The following is a 14,332-nucleotide window of genomic DNA, read 5'->3' as shown; positions in this document are numbered from 1 at the left end:
GTGATATGAAGAGCAGTCTGGTTACAGGTTGGTTGTGAAGTGAGGCTGTTCTAGTGAAATTGTGAGCTCCAGGCAACTCATGATAAGTCTGTAGGTCCTGTCTTATTGTCTGTACACGATAGGACTTTATTTGTTGAAATTATCTTGTGACAAACACTTAATTGTCGATGTCTTCAAATTAATGTGAGTGTCAAATAAAAAAAAATGCTATTTCATACAAGCGTGCTTTGACATGCTTTAATGAGTTCGGTTTCAATCAATTGAAAAAAATCCTAAGAAATAATAACAAATGTGAAATCTGGGAAGATAAAATCCTGAAAGTGTGCTGTGCAACTACTTACAAAGTTTTATAGCTCAGCTCTTCTTGAGGGACAAATAAACGAGGAACTAAAGCAGCTACTACTATCAGGAAAATGCATTAGTGTTTTGACAGATAGATGTGGAGATCTTAATATACGAAGTTTGTTTTTTCCCCTGATGTGTAAATATTCACTTAATGTAATTAGAAACAATTGTGAAGTGGCAGGCAGGGAATTCAAATTCTTCAGCTAAGCGGATATTGCAAATGCGATTTGTTGACAGCTTGTTGTGCTGCCATTACAGCTGACCTGGAGTTTTCTTTCTGAACAACTTTTCAAAGGAAATCTAGGATAAAAAGAATCATATTTGGCCAGGGAGTGTTCTGTCTCTGACTAGCAGCAGATGCTCAGAGAAAGAGCACAAGAACATAGCAAGTGTTGAGTGGTATTTCCTTTAGCATAGCCCCCTAACTTTGACTGTCAGTGGCTTTTGGACTTGTGGCGCTGTAGGTTACATCCACATTTTTAACTTCTACTAGCCCTTTTCTTCCAGTAGTTTGTTTTAAATAGCATCTTGAACCAATTTTCATTTTTGAAAGTCATGAAGAGTCTTCACATGCAACCTTTTATTTCCTTTATTTGGCATTGTTTTTGAATTTTCATTTTGGCATCGGGGAAAAAAATAGAATAATTTTCTGCATTTGTTTTGCCTGAATTGGAGCTTTTCGATCTGAAGATATTCTGTTTCAAAATAAGTAAATGAGACTGAAGTGTATTTTGTAAATCAGGATTTTGTCTTATAGGAAATGTGAAATTCAGCAACAGCTTTTAGGTGCTATATAGGAATTTAGAAGACTGACAGAAGCCCTTTGAAAGGACTCTCGGGTTTTGGACATAATCTACTGCTTACTCACATGTTTTATTGTTTCTCAGTGCTCTAAGATTTTAAGCTAGACTGGCCAGTTTATAATTTGCTTTTATTACAACTTTTGAGTGAAAGAATTCAAACTAAAATTGTCAATAAAATACAAAATCAGTAAAAAACTGTCATTTTTTATGTACTGTGCTCTGAAGAAAAGTTTTGCCTACAAGTAATATTTTTAAAGTAAGCCACTGGAAAGGCTCCCCTTCACCCGGCTAGCTTGGCTCTGTCAGCAATCAGAAATTCTTAAGCATTTAAGTCCGATTCAGGGAGCTTACACTGAAGATACAGATCCCTAAAACCCTCGCTGGGCCATACCTAATGCTTGGAAGTGCCTTGAGTCCCTTGGGGCTGGCAATTTCATCACTGAGGTTTCTTAGACACCTGCAATTCTTCTTCTCAGCTTGGTCAGAAAAACTTTGGTGCTAAACTGCTTAGCAGTTTTGAGACCTGTTTTGTGTCCAGCCTAGGAGACCTATGAATATGATGCTGGACCTCACAGGTATGCTTCGAAACTGCCTGGTGGTTCAGGCTCTGAAAAAAAATAGCAGCAAACAAATTCCTTTGAGTTGCAAGAGAAGGCAACAACACCTCTCCTTTTGTACAAGGAGAGATGCCCAGAGTGCAAGAAAAAGGCTTTCATGCTTTCCTCTGCTGGAAAATGTGCCAAGGCACTCATCTCATCTCTCTGGGAAGTGCCCTACCTAGCAACCTATAGGTGATTCTTGGGGAAGATGCACTTGTAGCACTGTGTGGAAGCAATTCCATTTTCTGTGCAGTCCTTGGCATTTCTGGTGGAGAAGTCAGCACATGTCCTCAACCTCATAGGGTAGTCATCTGAATCAGGGAGGCCAAGGTTTCAGATACTGCTACAAAATATTGCTGATCACAGAGGCCAAGGTTTCAGATACCACTGCAAAAAATTACTCGCGTACCTTTATCTCACGATAGTTTTTATATAAACAGACCTTGGAGAGGAACTGGGACTGAAGCCCTTTTCACAAGGGGAATGAATGCTCTAATTCCAGTCTCAGTTCACTCCTAAGTATTCCCTGGAAAGGACAGGAGGGTTTAGGAGTAGTACCCCTCCCCACACCTTCCCCTCACCTGTACTCCTGCTGTGATGGTTCATTCCTTCTTCATTATTCTTATTTCTTTACCTTTCTTCCCATCTCTATCCACAAGAAGGAATTAAAACTTTTTCTCCTGTGTGTGAGTTGGGTTCCCTCAGTGATGATGTGTAAGAGAGTCACCATCATGACTTCCTTCACTTTTCAGGTCAAAGAAAGGCAGTAACCCCTGATCACAGCTGTAGTGGCCTCTCTTCTGGACCCTACTCTGCTATGATGTCAATCAGGAGGGAGGTGGCAAGGCCCTATGGAAGTGTAGGACTCTTCTTGCATTGCTGTCATGGCAGCTTGGACAACTCAGTGCTCAGCTTTGGTGAATGCAGTTCTGAGGTATCTAACTGCAGATCTAAGGCTTTTGGCAGGGGTCAGCAGCCTAGAGGACAAGTAATGGGAGGTTGGGTAGTACTTAAAATCTGTTTTAGTATTCTCCAGAATCTCCAGGGGTGCTGCAGAGATGTCCTTCAACAAGCAGATTATAGAAGGATGTCCCTGAATGAGCAGATTATAGAACATGATGTTTCTATGTAACAGAGATCTAGCTTGACTTCCTATGGGCATCACCTGCAATTTCTCTGTACACTAATGACTGAAAACATGGGAATATATCTGCTGCAAAAGTTATTGGGAGCTATTTTTCTCCTAATTCACCTTACAATCTGTAAAAGGAAACTTTTGGTCCTCAATCTTTCCTCTAGGAAAATTCTGCATAAACAGAGAGGCTTTTAATAATCTTATGACTTTATCCAACACTAAATAGTCCAGTTACGTCACCTGGAAAGTAGATTTAAAGATTTAAACGCTATGCTTAAAAAATGTTTCTCAGCACAGCAGAAACTGAGTATAGAACACAGGTTCTCTAGTACAACCTGAATTTGTTTATAATATCAAAACTCCTAATTAATTAACAGTAAATACTTTTTTGACTGTTTTGACCCCAAATATCCAAACTGATCCCCATATGCAAACTGATGAAGGTGTGGACTTAATTTTGATCTTGTTTACATCAACATATGGAATGATGTGTGTCTTGCACCAGTCTAGGTCAGACTGCAGGAGGCCATATGTGTTTATTTTAGCATTTACGAATGGTTGTATTTGCCTCATAGCAATGACTCGCTTTGGTTTCTATTGACAAAACCATGACTTAAGAGAATGTTTGCAAAGACAAGAACAGATGTTTCCAGGCAGCTTGCCACAGAAAGGAAAAATGCCAGTATTTACTTGTAAGCTGGTCTTGGCTGTGCCATTTTTCCAATGAGTAATGATGAACAGTAGCCATTAGTCAGTTGTTGAAAATCCTAACTTGACAACAAAGGAACGGGCTCAGAGATGCTTTTTTGTATAGTCTAATCTGTACAGTAGAGTGGAAGACAATTGCTGCAATCACTGCAACCAATTCTACCTTGTAACACTCTTTTGAAGTCATTTAATGACCAAGGAGAACCTAAAAGCCTAATAAATATATAATACGTGGATATTTCCTTCCCTTCTCCGCAAGCATGTTGGTTTCAAAGTAAGCTTAAAAAGTGTACCAGACGCTTTTATGAAAGTACAAAGCAATACAAACTTTCTGGAGTTAGTTTGGTGAGATTTTTTTCTTCTTCCATCATGAAGTGACCTCCTAAATCAGAAATACTAAACTCAGGTTAGTTTTAAATGGACTTTAATAAGGGGAGAAATAGTGCAATAGACTTTCAGTAGAGATAATGATGGTCTGGGAGGGCTTTGGGGAAAATTTATGTGTAAGTGTGTGTGTGTCCAACTGTAATGGGCAAGAAGGGACTGAGTTCAGTCACGCACATGCCACAGCGTGTGGTGTGTGGCTTCTGAGGACTTATATAGAGAGTTCAGGAAAGGCAAATGAAGAGTGAGTCTACTTGGGGAGACACTATACCTGTGTGTAGCAACCACTGCTGGTGTGATACGGGTGGAAAGACGCCTGCAGACAGCAGAGGGGTGGGAGGGACTTGATTGTCTCCTGCACGGGGGCACGGTTCTTAGTGGGCAGTGCCAGGCCTTTGCCCTCTATGAACATTGTGACCTTTGGGAGGGGAGCTGAGTCCTTCTCCAGCTATGAGAAAATGTAATGATTTGTGAAAAGTGATGCATGTCTGTTATGTCCGTGTAAGCAGGAACTTCATAGATGCAAGCGGTAATGAACTAGAGTATATGACATAAACCGACTCTGCTTTTTTTTTTTTTTTCTTTAATAGCACGTAACACAGTGCTCTCCTCCTGGTGCAACCAGCAGTCACTACACGATATATTTTTCAATGTCAGGAATGCAGAGAGAGCTGAGCAGGACTTTTCCTCTTACAAATCTCCAAGCAAGTTTAAAGGAATATCGGTTTACCAGAGGGGAATTTTTTAAGCTAACGTATGGAGGCATCCTCTGCAATCCCATTTTCGTAATGCAACTCTTAGATGTTTATTTTTGTTGTGTTTCTTATACATTTTTTTAGTTATAATGATGATTTATTTATTTTTTTAAGAGGAGGTGCTGTGTTGTTCCTTAAGTGTCATGCCACTCCCACTGCCTGGATGAAACACTGTCTCAGTATTTCATGGGCTTACTGGTTCCACCTGCTGGTTGAACTGGTGGTGGTGACCTGTCAATCAAGTGCAAGCAGGGCTGAAGAAGTAATCTTATGAAAAGATTTTACAAATAATTCATTTCTGAGGGGTGAGGATAGAGCCTTGTCTTCCATGGTACAAGCCTTCTCTCTGTTATCTTGTTAAATTCAATTTGAAAATGCAATTTCTTAGACAGGCTGGCATTACCTGATCACAAGTGTGCTTTTAGCAAGAGAAGGACAGAAACCCTCCTTGAAAATAAAAAGATGAACAAACCAACCCACTGGTATGGCAGCCCTGCTGCCTGCTTGTTCCTTTGGGGGTCTTCTGTAGCTCACACAGGGAGAGAAAGCCCAACCCCGTCATTCTTAGAGCTATGACAGATACTGCATGGCGCATCTGAGGATTAGACCTTGCATTGGGAACGCACCTCGGAATTGTCCCAAAGAAGGAAAAAGAGGGGCTGGGGGGGGGGTCTACAGCTGGATTCATCTCTGGACACTGCAATGCCTATGAACAAAGGCTGGAGGTGAGAGGAGAAAATGGCTCTTGTCAGCATGAGCTTTAGGGTTGTTACCAGGGCTAGATTTTCAGAATAGTGTGGGTATGCGATTCCATTTACAGGGCCAGGAGAAAGCTGAATACTTACATGAAGGCAAATGGTGTTTTCTAGATGAGACTATTGCCAGAATTAGTGCTGGATTTGGGATTTTGGGTGCTCTACAGCTTAGTTCATTGTCTGAATCTTACCTGGATTTCAGTGCTGAGGGTTGATTCCAGCAGAAGTGAATCATTTTTGGTTAGTTTTTAACCTGGGAACACTAAATTATGGTTAAGACAAAGTTAAGATAAAGTTTCTGAGATCCCATTTTGCAGACTTTAATTTCGTGCTGTGTTGTCAAAGCCCATGGAGTAGATGAGCAGCTGTTTCTACAGAGGTGAATGGTTTATATATTAGGCTTTGGAGCTAGTAGGTTCTTAAGGATCTTCAGAGATGCCCTTTAGGTCCTTTTGAACCTTCACCTCTTCAGGATATTTTAAGAGTGCATGGCTGCATTAACCTTCTTCTGCTGGTTGCAAACCTTCATTCCTTATTTTTCTACCAAAGGAAGAAAGCTGAGAAGGTTTCTGAGGGATCATCATGGTGCTGCTACCCTTCCTGCTGCTTCAGGCAGTCGTTGCTGGCTGCCAGTGATTCAGACTGGCCTTTGAGTGACAAACTCAGAAAAGGAGAAAATGACTTTTGAATCACACACACAAGGCTTAAGTTATAATCCTGAAAAAAAAAAAATAAATAACCATGTCAAGATATTAGTGCGTGAGTAGGTCCTACAGACGTCCATACTGATGCAGTTCTTAGTGTGGTTTTGTATTGTACTGATGAGTCCTTTCCCAGGCACAGTCTGGGCACAGTTCAGGAGATTAACATATGCTACTCCCAATAAGCAGTTTGGATATGGCCATTCTCTTTGGGAAAGTGATTTAACCTTGGGGACAGGAGGCGTGCTGTACCACTTGCCCTTGGAGCCAGAGAGTAGTTGCTGGCTTGAATTATTTAGTAATACACAGCAAGCCAAATTGACTTGGGGACAAACAAGCCAATAAGTGGGTCTGAAGGGTCAGCCTAAGGAACAGTTTAATGGGAAGGGAATTCTTGCATCAGTTGCAAAGATGCTGCTCATCTGCAAACATTTGCTTTCCATTTTAAAAGCACTGGTCTTTCAAGAATCTGTTTAGAAGGAAACCTCTCCAATTTTCTTTGTTATTTCTCATGACGTGTCTGTGACTGTGGGAATTCAGTAGCACTGTGCAAGTATGCTGCAGCAGATTACCGTGCTGCCAGTAGTTTTCATGCAGCATTACTGTACCACAGTCAGAAATGGCTGATTACACAGGAGAAGGAAGGACAGAGCTGTTGTTGGGTATTTAGATAATGCCAGGTGAAATATGAATCTGATTGCATTTGACTTAAAAGCAACCTCCTTCCTTGCCTAAAAGCCCTAATCCCACCCCTGAAAATATTTCAGCTGCCTTCCATGGTAATTTATTTTAATGATTTTTGTAGGATCAAGAATTCTCTGAAACAGCTTGTACTTTGTCCATTCACAGCGAGGTGACACTCCATCTTTCACTAAGATACTTCAGGCTGATTCTCATACCAAATTCATTTCCATTTCTGCTATATGAACCTGCAACATAGGTTATGCAATTAGAAGGAAAGTGTTTGCAGAAATGATAAGAAAAACTGGTAAATGAAGTCCGCTATACACTTTCAGTCACACTGATGCTATTCCAATAAACACAAACATCTTTTTGTGTTTCCAGTTTAAAGAGACAGAGTAAAACAATGTAAGTCCAAAATTGTTTCTCTTTCCTTTCAGTGCTTAAATACGTATAATGTTATACACACCAAAAATATGCTAAGTGAGCATTGCTGACATAAAGTAGAGTGCTAAAAAGGCAATGCTATGGTTAGTGTCATAGTTAACGCATTATACTTAACAGGCTTTCCATCCAGTAACAGGGCCCCTTTCTGTGAATGCACTATATACAGTCTTTATGCAATTAGGAGCATTTTTTAGGGTAAGTGTTTGGTTTTAGGAAGGGGTTTTGCCTTCAAGTCAAATGCAGTTAGATTTATATCCCATCTGTTATTATCTAAGTGGAGCCTTGTCCTCCAAAGGAGATTTGTCTTATAGAGTGTACAGATTGGGCAGCCTTCAATTTAGAAGTGGATGCAAAATACTTTTCCAAGTGTTGCCCTATAATTTTTTCCTTCTTTTATTTTTTATTTTTTCTGTGCACTATTCAAACTTTGCTTGCAAGACAAATCAGTCATTTCCTTGTGGGAATTGTTATTCTGTTCTTTCACTGTAGTTTCTGAGTGCTTCAAAAACGCTAATGTAACAGTGGCAGTTCAGAAGAAGTGATGTGATATCTCTACTTAATAAATCAGGAGAGAAGGCTGGTGGTTGAAGTATATGTCCAAGAGTGTTTGCTAATTTGAGGGGCCCACTGTGATGACCTAATTTCTTGGACCAATGTATTTTGCATGATCAAGTCATATTCTCTGTTGTTGATTTCAGTGGCATCAGTAAATGCTCAGGGACTCTGTAATCTGGGCTTCTGGGATTGAAACTAAAGAAATGAGGAATACTTATTTAGTGACCTGCTGATCCAAAATTTAGTGTAAAGGGCTTCTCTAACATTATGTAAAAAGTGTGGGGCAGAGGCTTCCATACAGTGCTTTCTTCAAGGATAATGTTCCTTTCTGTAATCTGGAGGCTCTCTCCTCTGACCCTACAATGCCTTTGAGTATCTGTAACAAATGTGACAGAACTCTAGTGAGTGATGGTCTCTCTAGCTGCACCTCTGATCCTTAAAACAGATACCCACTGACAAGTTAGAAGACAGATAATTTGCTTAAAGGGAATACTCAGAGAAAACAGTCCAAACCACTTCAGCTTTGACAGCCTGTCCCAAATTTTCCCTATTTTTTGCATGAAATAGGATGATCTATGTGTACATTAAAAATGCACCCATATTTTATCTTACAGTAGTCATCTGCTGAGAGTACTTGACTTAATGTCTTCCTTCAGCTTAATTTCCTATTGCATACTCTTCTACTTGCAAACAGCTCATCCTTGCTCAAAGCTGGTCTGTAGTGTCAGCTCAGTGACATTAGTTTACTACACTGGGTGGTGTTGCTGAGTATTTAAAACTATCCATTAGCCTGCTTACAATACATAATGAACTTACACTTTAAAAGCTTATGCAGTGTAGCAAGATTCCTGGCAAGTGTGGAGGAAAAAGGTGTTAAGGAAAGCTGGCAGCTTCTTAAAGAAAAGATATTAAGTGCAAACTGTTCCAATATGGAGGAAAGTTAAGGATGTGCAGTAGAAGACCAGTGCAGCTAAATCATGATCATTTCATTGCCTATAAAGAGAAGAAGTTTTCTTTTTACAAAGTGGGAAGTAGGTCAGATTTCCAGGAATAAGGATAAAAGAAGAGCATATAGGGACAATAAAATCAAAAGTCTCAAGGAAGAAAATGAAACGTAGGTATCCAGATGAGTAACAGGTGGTAAGAACTAGTTTTTTATGTACATTTGTAATAAAGGGAAGACTGAGGAAAGCATTAGAGGGTGAAATGGATCAATGGATGACGTTGGGAAAGTCAACATATATTTTTTCGGTTTGCTTGGGTCTTTCCTAGGAAAATATAGGGACTTTGCTACTGCTGTTAATGTGGGGGGACTGTACTGCCACCACTACCCTGGGTAGGTGGGCAGGTGTCTGGGTGCCAGATCTCACATGCACAAGTGTTTCTTTACAGCCTGATATCTACATTGTGGTGTACATCTCTTATCCCAACCCACCAATTTTAGGACGGTTTGTCTAGAGGATATGGTTGTACAATACATGAAATACTGATTGAAGAAGACTTGGAAAGTGTTTAGGGACGATCCACTGTCAGAATGGAGGCATTAGCCAGGGGGATCCCAGAGGTAGCTGCTTTGCAAGTGCTGTTCAGTACTTTTGTTAATGGCTTAGGTGGCAGTGGCATTGAGTGTGACAACAATGTGTAGAGGGCACTAAGCTGGGAAGGATGAAAGGCAATATGAAAGGAAGGGCTACAATTCGAAGTAGACATGATCAGTCAGAGAAGTAATCATAAAATGAACAGTCACATTTTAACAGGGACATGTTCTATATACCACTCTTAGGAGTAACAAACTTCATAGATAAAGCTTGGGGAATAATTTCCTAGGGAGCAGTTATTCAGGAAAAAAGTCTGAGTTACAGTAAACCACAAGCCAAGATATGAGTCAACAATGTTATGCTGTGGTATGTAGCATTCTGGGGTGAATAGAGAGGAATATATACTGCAGGACATAAGAAAAAAAAATCCTTCCTTGGCTGGAGTAGCATGTCAAGTCGCAGTACACTATACCTTGAGAAATATGCAAATTGTATACAAGAGTATGCAAAAGAGAGAAATGAGACTGAACAAATGGTCCCAAAAAGCATGACTGATAAGTATGTATTGAGTGAAGTGGTGTTATTGGAGGTAAATAGCAGCAACGTGGTTAGTGATTGTTATAATCTTCAATATGGGCTGCTGAAGAAAGGGAGAGAATAACCCATTTTCTCTGTCCGTGTTAACACTAGCGCTAAAGACCATAAGTTTCAGCAAGAGAGCTGGTGCTGCCACGTTAAGAGTAGTCCAGCACTGGAATAGTTTGCCTGGCGAGTTTATTGAATCTCCATCTTTGAGTGCCTTCAAGAACAATTAGGAAAATATCCTCTGGCTATAATATAAGTTGTAGTACACTTTGCTGTGGGGAGGGGCATTTCCTGAGGCTTCTTCTAGATGTAATTGTGTTGTTTTCTGACATGCTTCCTCTCTCTCTCTCAAAAAATCCTTTTAATCCTTGGTGAATATCACTATTCTACAGAAAGGGATTTCTTAAAATTTAGTAAATCATAGCAGTCATCTTGGTACAGAACCTCATGGGGCAGTGGTTTAAACTACTATGTGTGACCAAGAGCTGAAGCTGTAAGAGTCCCAGGCCAGTACATCTTAGCTGGGCAAAACTCCATGAGTGTGTTCCTTACAGACAGAATAAGGACTGGAACTTGCTTTCTAATCAACATATTTTCTGAAGACTTTGAAAATGCATGTAACAGTCTGACATACCAGCTGTCACCAGAAATCGTGTCCCCCACCAACACCCGCGTGCGGTGCGTTGTCACTCATGTCACACAGAGAAGGAGTGTTGACAAGCCCTCTTGCTAGTCACCTTAGAAAGGGAGAAAAGAAACCAGGGTTCAGCAAAGGAGAGCTGGAAATCACAGGAGAGCATCAGAAACAACAGAACCAGAACAGTCTGAGCAAGGAGCTGGTGGACTGACCCAGGGCTTTTACAAGCCCAAGAGGGAATGCAGGCAGCAAAAGGGAAATTTTCTCTAGCCTTATCCGTGTTTAGCTTGGCATTCAGGACTTATTTGAACCTCTCTCATTATGGGACAGAGACACAGTACCATTCATGGCCAGTCTTACCAAGTTCCAGAGCCTCAAGTAACTCTACTTGCATTTGTGTTAAAAGTGAACCATGTTTTCTTTTGACTTAGAAGCCGAACTTGATTTCCAAGCCAATGCTCGACAGCATCCTTTGTCTTCGTGATGACAGATGGAAATATGTCCGGAGCGTGCTGACCCCAGCCTTCAGCGATACCAAACTGAAAGAGGTAAGCTGTAGGCAATGTTGCTTTCCTGATTTAGAAGACATAATGGTTTTCTTTTGTGCGAGCATCTACTTATATAGCTCCATATTAAGGATAGCTTAAAAAATCTGCTACTCTTTGCCAGTTTACTTAGATCTTAGTAGCATGTCCAGTAGAGAATGTATAGAATGTGGTTCTGCTCACAGACTGGTGTAAATCAGAATAGCTAATCTGAAGGTATGATCCTCTGTCTTTCTCTGTATAAGCTAGTTTGTCCATAAAAGTGTAGCAAAGTCGAAAAAGAGCCTTACCCCAGCCCTTTTAGGAGTAAGCTAAGGTACAGAAAAGGTTATTGCTCCCAACTGGAGCATAGCTTTTCATTATTTGCAGAGTCAGCAGCTCTCATGTTAACACAGGAACTGCTGTCAGTCTATTTTCATTTCTCCATCTCGTTCCCCGCTCCTTCTTTTATTCTTTAATCCTTTCATATAATAAAATAAGTCACTGGAACAGAATGTCATTGCCAGATAAATACCTCTGACTGAAAATAAATGTCTCCGTGCTGACCTGCTGCTAATTTCCTATAAATGTCTCAGCATTTCCTTAACCATGGGAACCCATTACCCGGTAACAAAGTTCTATTCCAGTGACACGATATCTCTTAATTAAATGCAGATAAATGATTGACTGCTTAAAGTCGCCTTTCAAGGGAAAGAGAAAAAAAATAATAATAACCAACAAACCACCATCTCTTCCTTTATGCATTTTATTCTGAAAGGGAAGCATGCCTCGCTCCGGTGCCCAGTCCTCGGCTGTAAAATTTTCCACTGGGCAGACGCTTGTGTTGTTTTGACATGCCGCTGTCGAAATCCACAGTAACATCTAAATGCGTCTGGCTCTTTCAGCTCTATAGACAGCAGTCGCTTAGCAACGCCGGCTGTCACCTCCTTATTATGGTAAATTCTAATTGGCCGCAAGCCTGCTGGAGATGCTGATTAATCACAACTGACAATACCATTGGTTATGCGCCTCGACATTTGCTCTGTCACCGGCTCCATCGCCAAGTTTCATAGACGCGAGGATTTTTGAATATTCAGGCGATTAGTCGCTAATGGTGTGGCGGGAGAGGGGAGTTCTGCATTTTCCGAGCTGAAATTAATCCGCCTTGCTGCAGGTCATCGGCAAAGCGTGGCTCCCGGCTTCGGCTCTTTGCTGTCAAACTAACAAAAGATAAAGCCGCACTCCCCTCCATTTGCGCAGAGCAACCTCTGCCGGCACTGGCAGAGCAAGGTGAGGGCGAGTGGGCAGAGGCCCCGTGCATCCTGCTTTGGGGCCTGGCAGAGGCAGGTTTGCAGGGTCTGACTCGTGAAACTGAGGCGGGAGAAGTCCCATTGCTTGCTTTGCGCTTCTTGGTGGCGGAGCTGCAGGGCCGGAGGAGATGGAGGTAGAAGATAAAATGGCGGGCCAGCCAGCACCTTGCACCTAGCTCACCTGTGGAAATTGAGACCTTTAGTTTTAGCTCGATGGTCAGCTTTCCCTGTGCTGCCTCTTCCAAACTCTGTATAAAGGTTGGAGGCTCCACGTTACCCAGAAATGGTAATTTTCTCCTCCCACGTCTATAGAAAGTGGGAAAACAAGAAGAGAGAGAAGGGTCTCACTAAAAGGCCCGACTTCGTTTCAGTCTCATGTCTTCACCAGAAGACCGTCTGTCCCTGCACAGAGTAAATTCGGCAGTAAATTGCCGGCAGTAAATTTGTGTTAGCTTAAGAACCTCTTTTGAATGGATGTACACCTCAGCCTTGCATTTCACTTTCAACCCAAATAGATGAATAGTCCTGGGATTTGAAGTTAATGCAACTTAACTTTTCGCTCATATGCTTCTCTTGCTGTTGCTTAATTTAGAAGCCATACCAACACTTCTCAAAGGAAATCAATGCTCATTAATTATGATCCCACTTTTTAACTCTCCCATATTTAGTACTCTATCAGAACCTCTGCAGCATGGAAATGGAAATATTGTGTTCTAGTATTGGCCATACTACAGAGTATTCACGATTATGTAGAAGTCATCCTGTTTATAATAAACTCTTCCTCTCTAACCCAAAGGAATTAGAAATGAGTTATTTTTGCTAAGAATTTGTTGCATAAGAACCTGGGTTTGTTGTTTTATACATATTTATAAACACTGCCAGACCCATATCTCATTTCTTCTCCTGGGATACTGATTCCTTTGCCACAGAGATCTGAAAAACAAACAGAAAAACCCACCACAATCTTCCTACCACCCTGTTCACCCTGGATGTCTACTTTGCCTTCACATAATACCAGAGTCGCTCTAGAGAATGGTTCCCCCCAAGTGTTGCAGCTCCCAGCTCTTCTCTGAACATAGACTTGCCTGTCTGGATGCTCTGAGAGAACTGGGAGCTATTAGCCTGTGACAGAGCTATAAATGTTAACAACTCTTTGTGCTCCCCATAGCAATCCCTTCAGACAAATGATGTGCAGAGTTGGATACAGACTCCTGATATCTCCATTTCTGAAACACAAGAATCTACTATGAGACTGAAAGACAGCTTCAGTACTAGCAATAACGAGAAGCTGGTCATCCACTCCTTGAGCTGGCTGCTGTGGGACAAAACCCAAGGCAGAGATAATATATATTTGCTAGGATTTGAACTGTAATGCCCCACAGAGACATCTAGCTGCTGTGGCTGGGGGTGGAAGTGTGCTTTGCGCTTTTGTCTCAGTGGTATTGGTGTAGTGTCACTGAGAAATTCACTAAGCGTGAGGAATTTCACTTCAGTTTGGCAAATGTCTCCAAGAGCTGGTCACCAAATGAGGAAAAGTTGATCCCAGAAGTTTGCAAAGTTATGAGCAATTAATTGAAACCAGAGGTTATAGAGCTGTTGGGGAGCCAGTGCTATGATTGCTGCTTGCATGAAGAGAATTGATTCCCTAACATTTTTAAAGAATTTTCTAGCATTTTCTGTTTTTGCTCTCTGTACCCTCAATTTCTCACTTTAAAAGCTGTGCTCTGCTACTGTTGTTTTTTAACTCTATAAACTGTTGTTTTTATAGAGTTCCATACTCTCTGTTCCCCTTTTTCAATTTTCTTTTTCAAATGTGTATGCAAAGATTAATAAGGTAGTCCACTCCAGCTGAAGGAAGCTTTGGATCCAG

General features: G+C 41.1%; 1 protein-coding gene across 3 annotated transcripts in view; it reads left to right on the top strand.

Annotated features, from left to right (window-relative positions):
* Nucleotides 1-14,332, top strand: part of TBXAS1 (thromboxane A synthase 1) — a 243,915-nt gene that overhangs the window by 129,134 nt on the left and 100,449 nt on the right. For all 3 annotated transcript variants that reach the window (XM_040544945.1, XM_040544946.1, XM_040544948.1), the window contains one exon: nt 11,060-11,176. In XM_040544945.1, coding sequence (XP_040400879.1) covers nt 11,060-11,176 — 117 coding nt within the window. The remainder of the gene's footprint in view (nt 1-11,059; nt 11,177-14,332) is intronic.

Source organism: Cygnus olor, chromosome 1, assembly GCF_009769625.2.
Source record: "Cygnus olor isolate bCygOlo1 chromosome 1, bCygOlo1.pri.v2, whole genome shotgun sequence".
NCBI classification, from domain to species: Eukaryota; Metazoa; Chordata; class Aves; order Anseriformes; family Anatidae; genus Cygnus; species Cygnus olor.
This window is presented reverse-complemented; position numbering and strand designations above follow the sequence as displayed.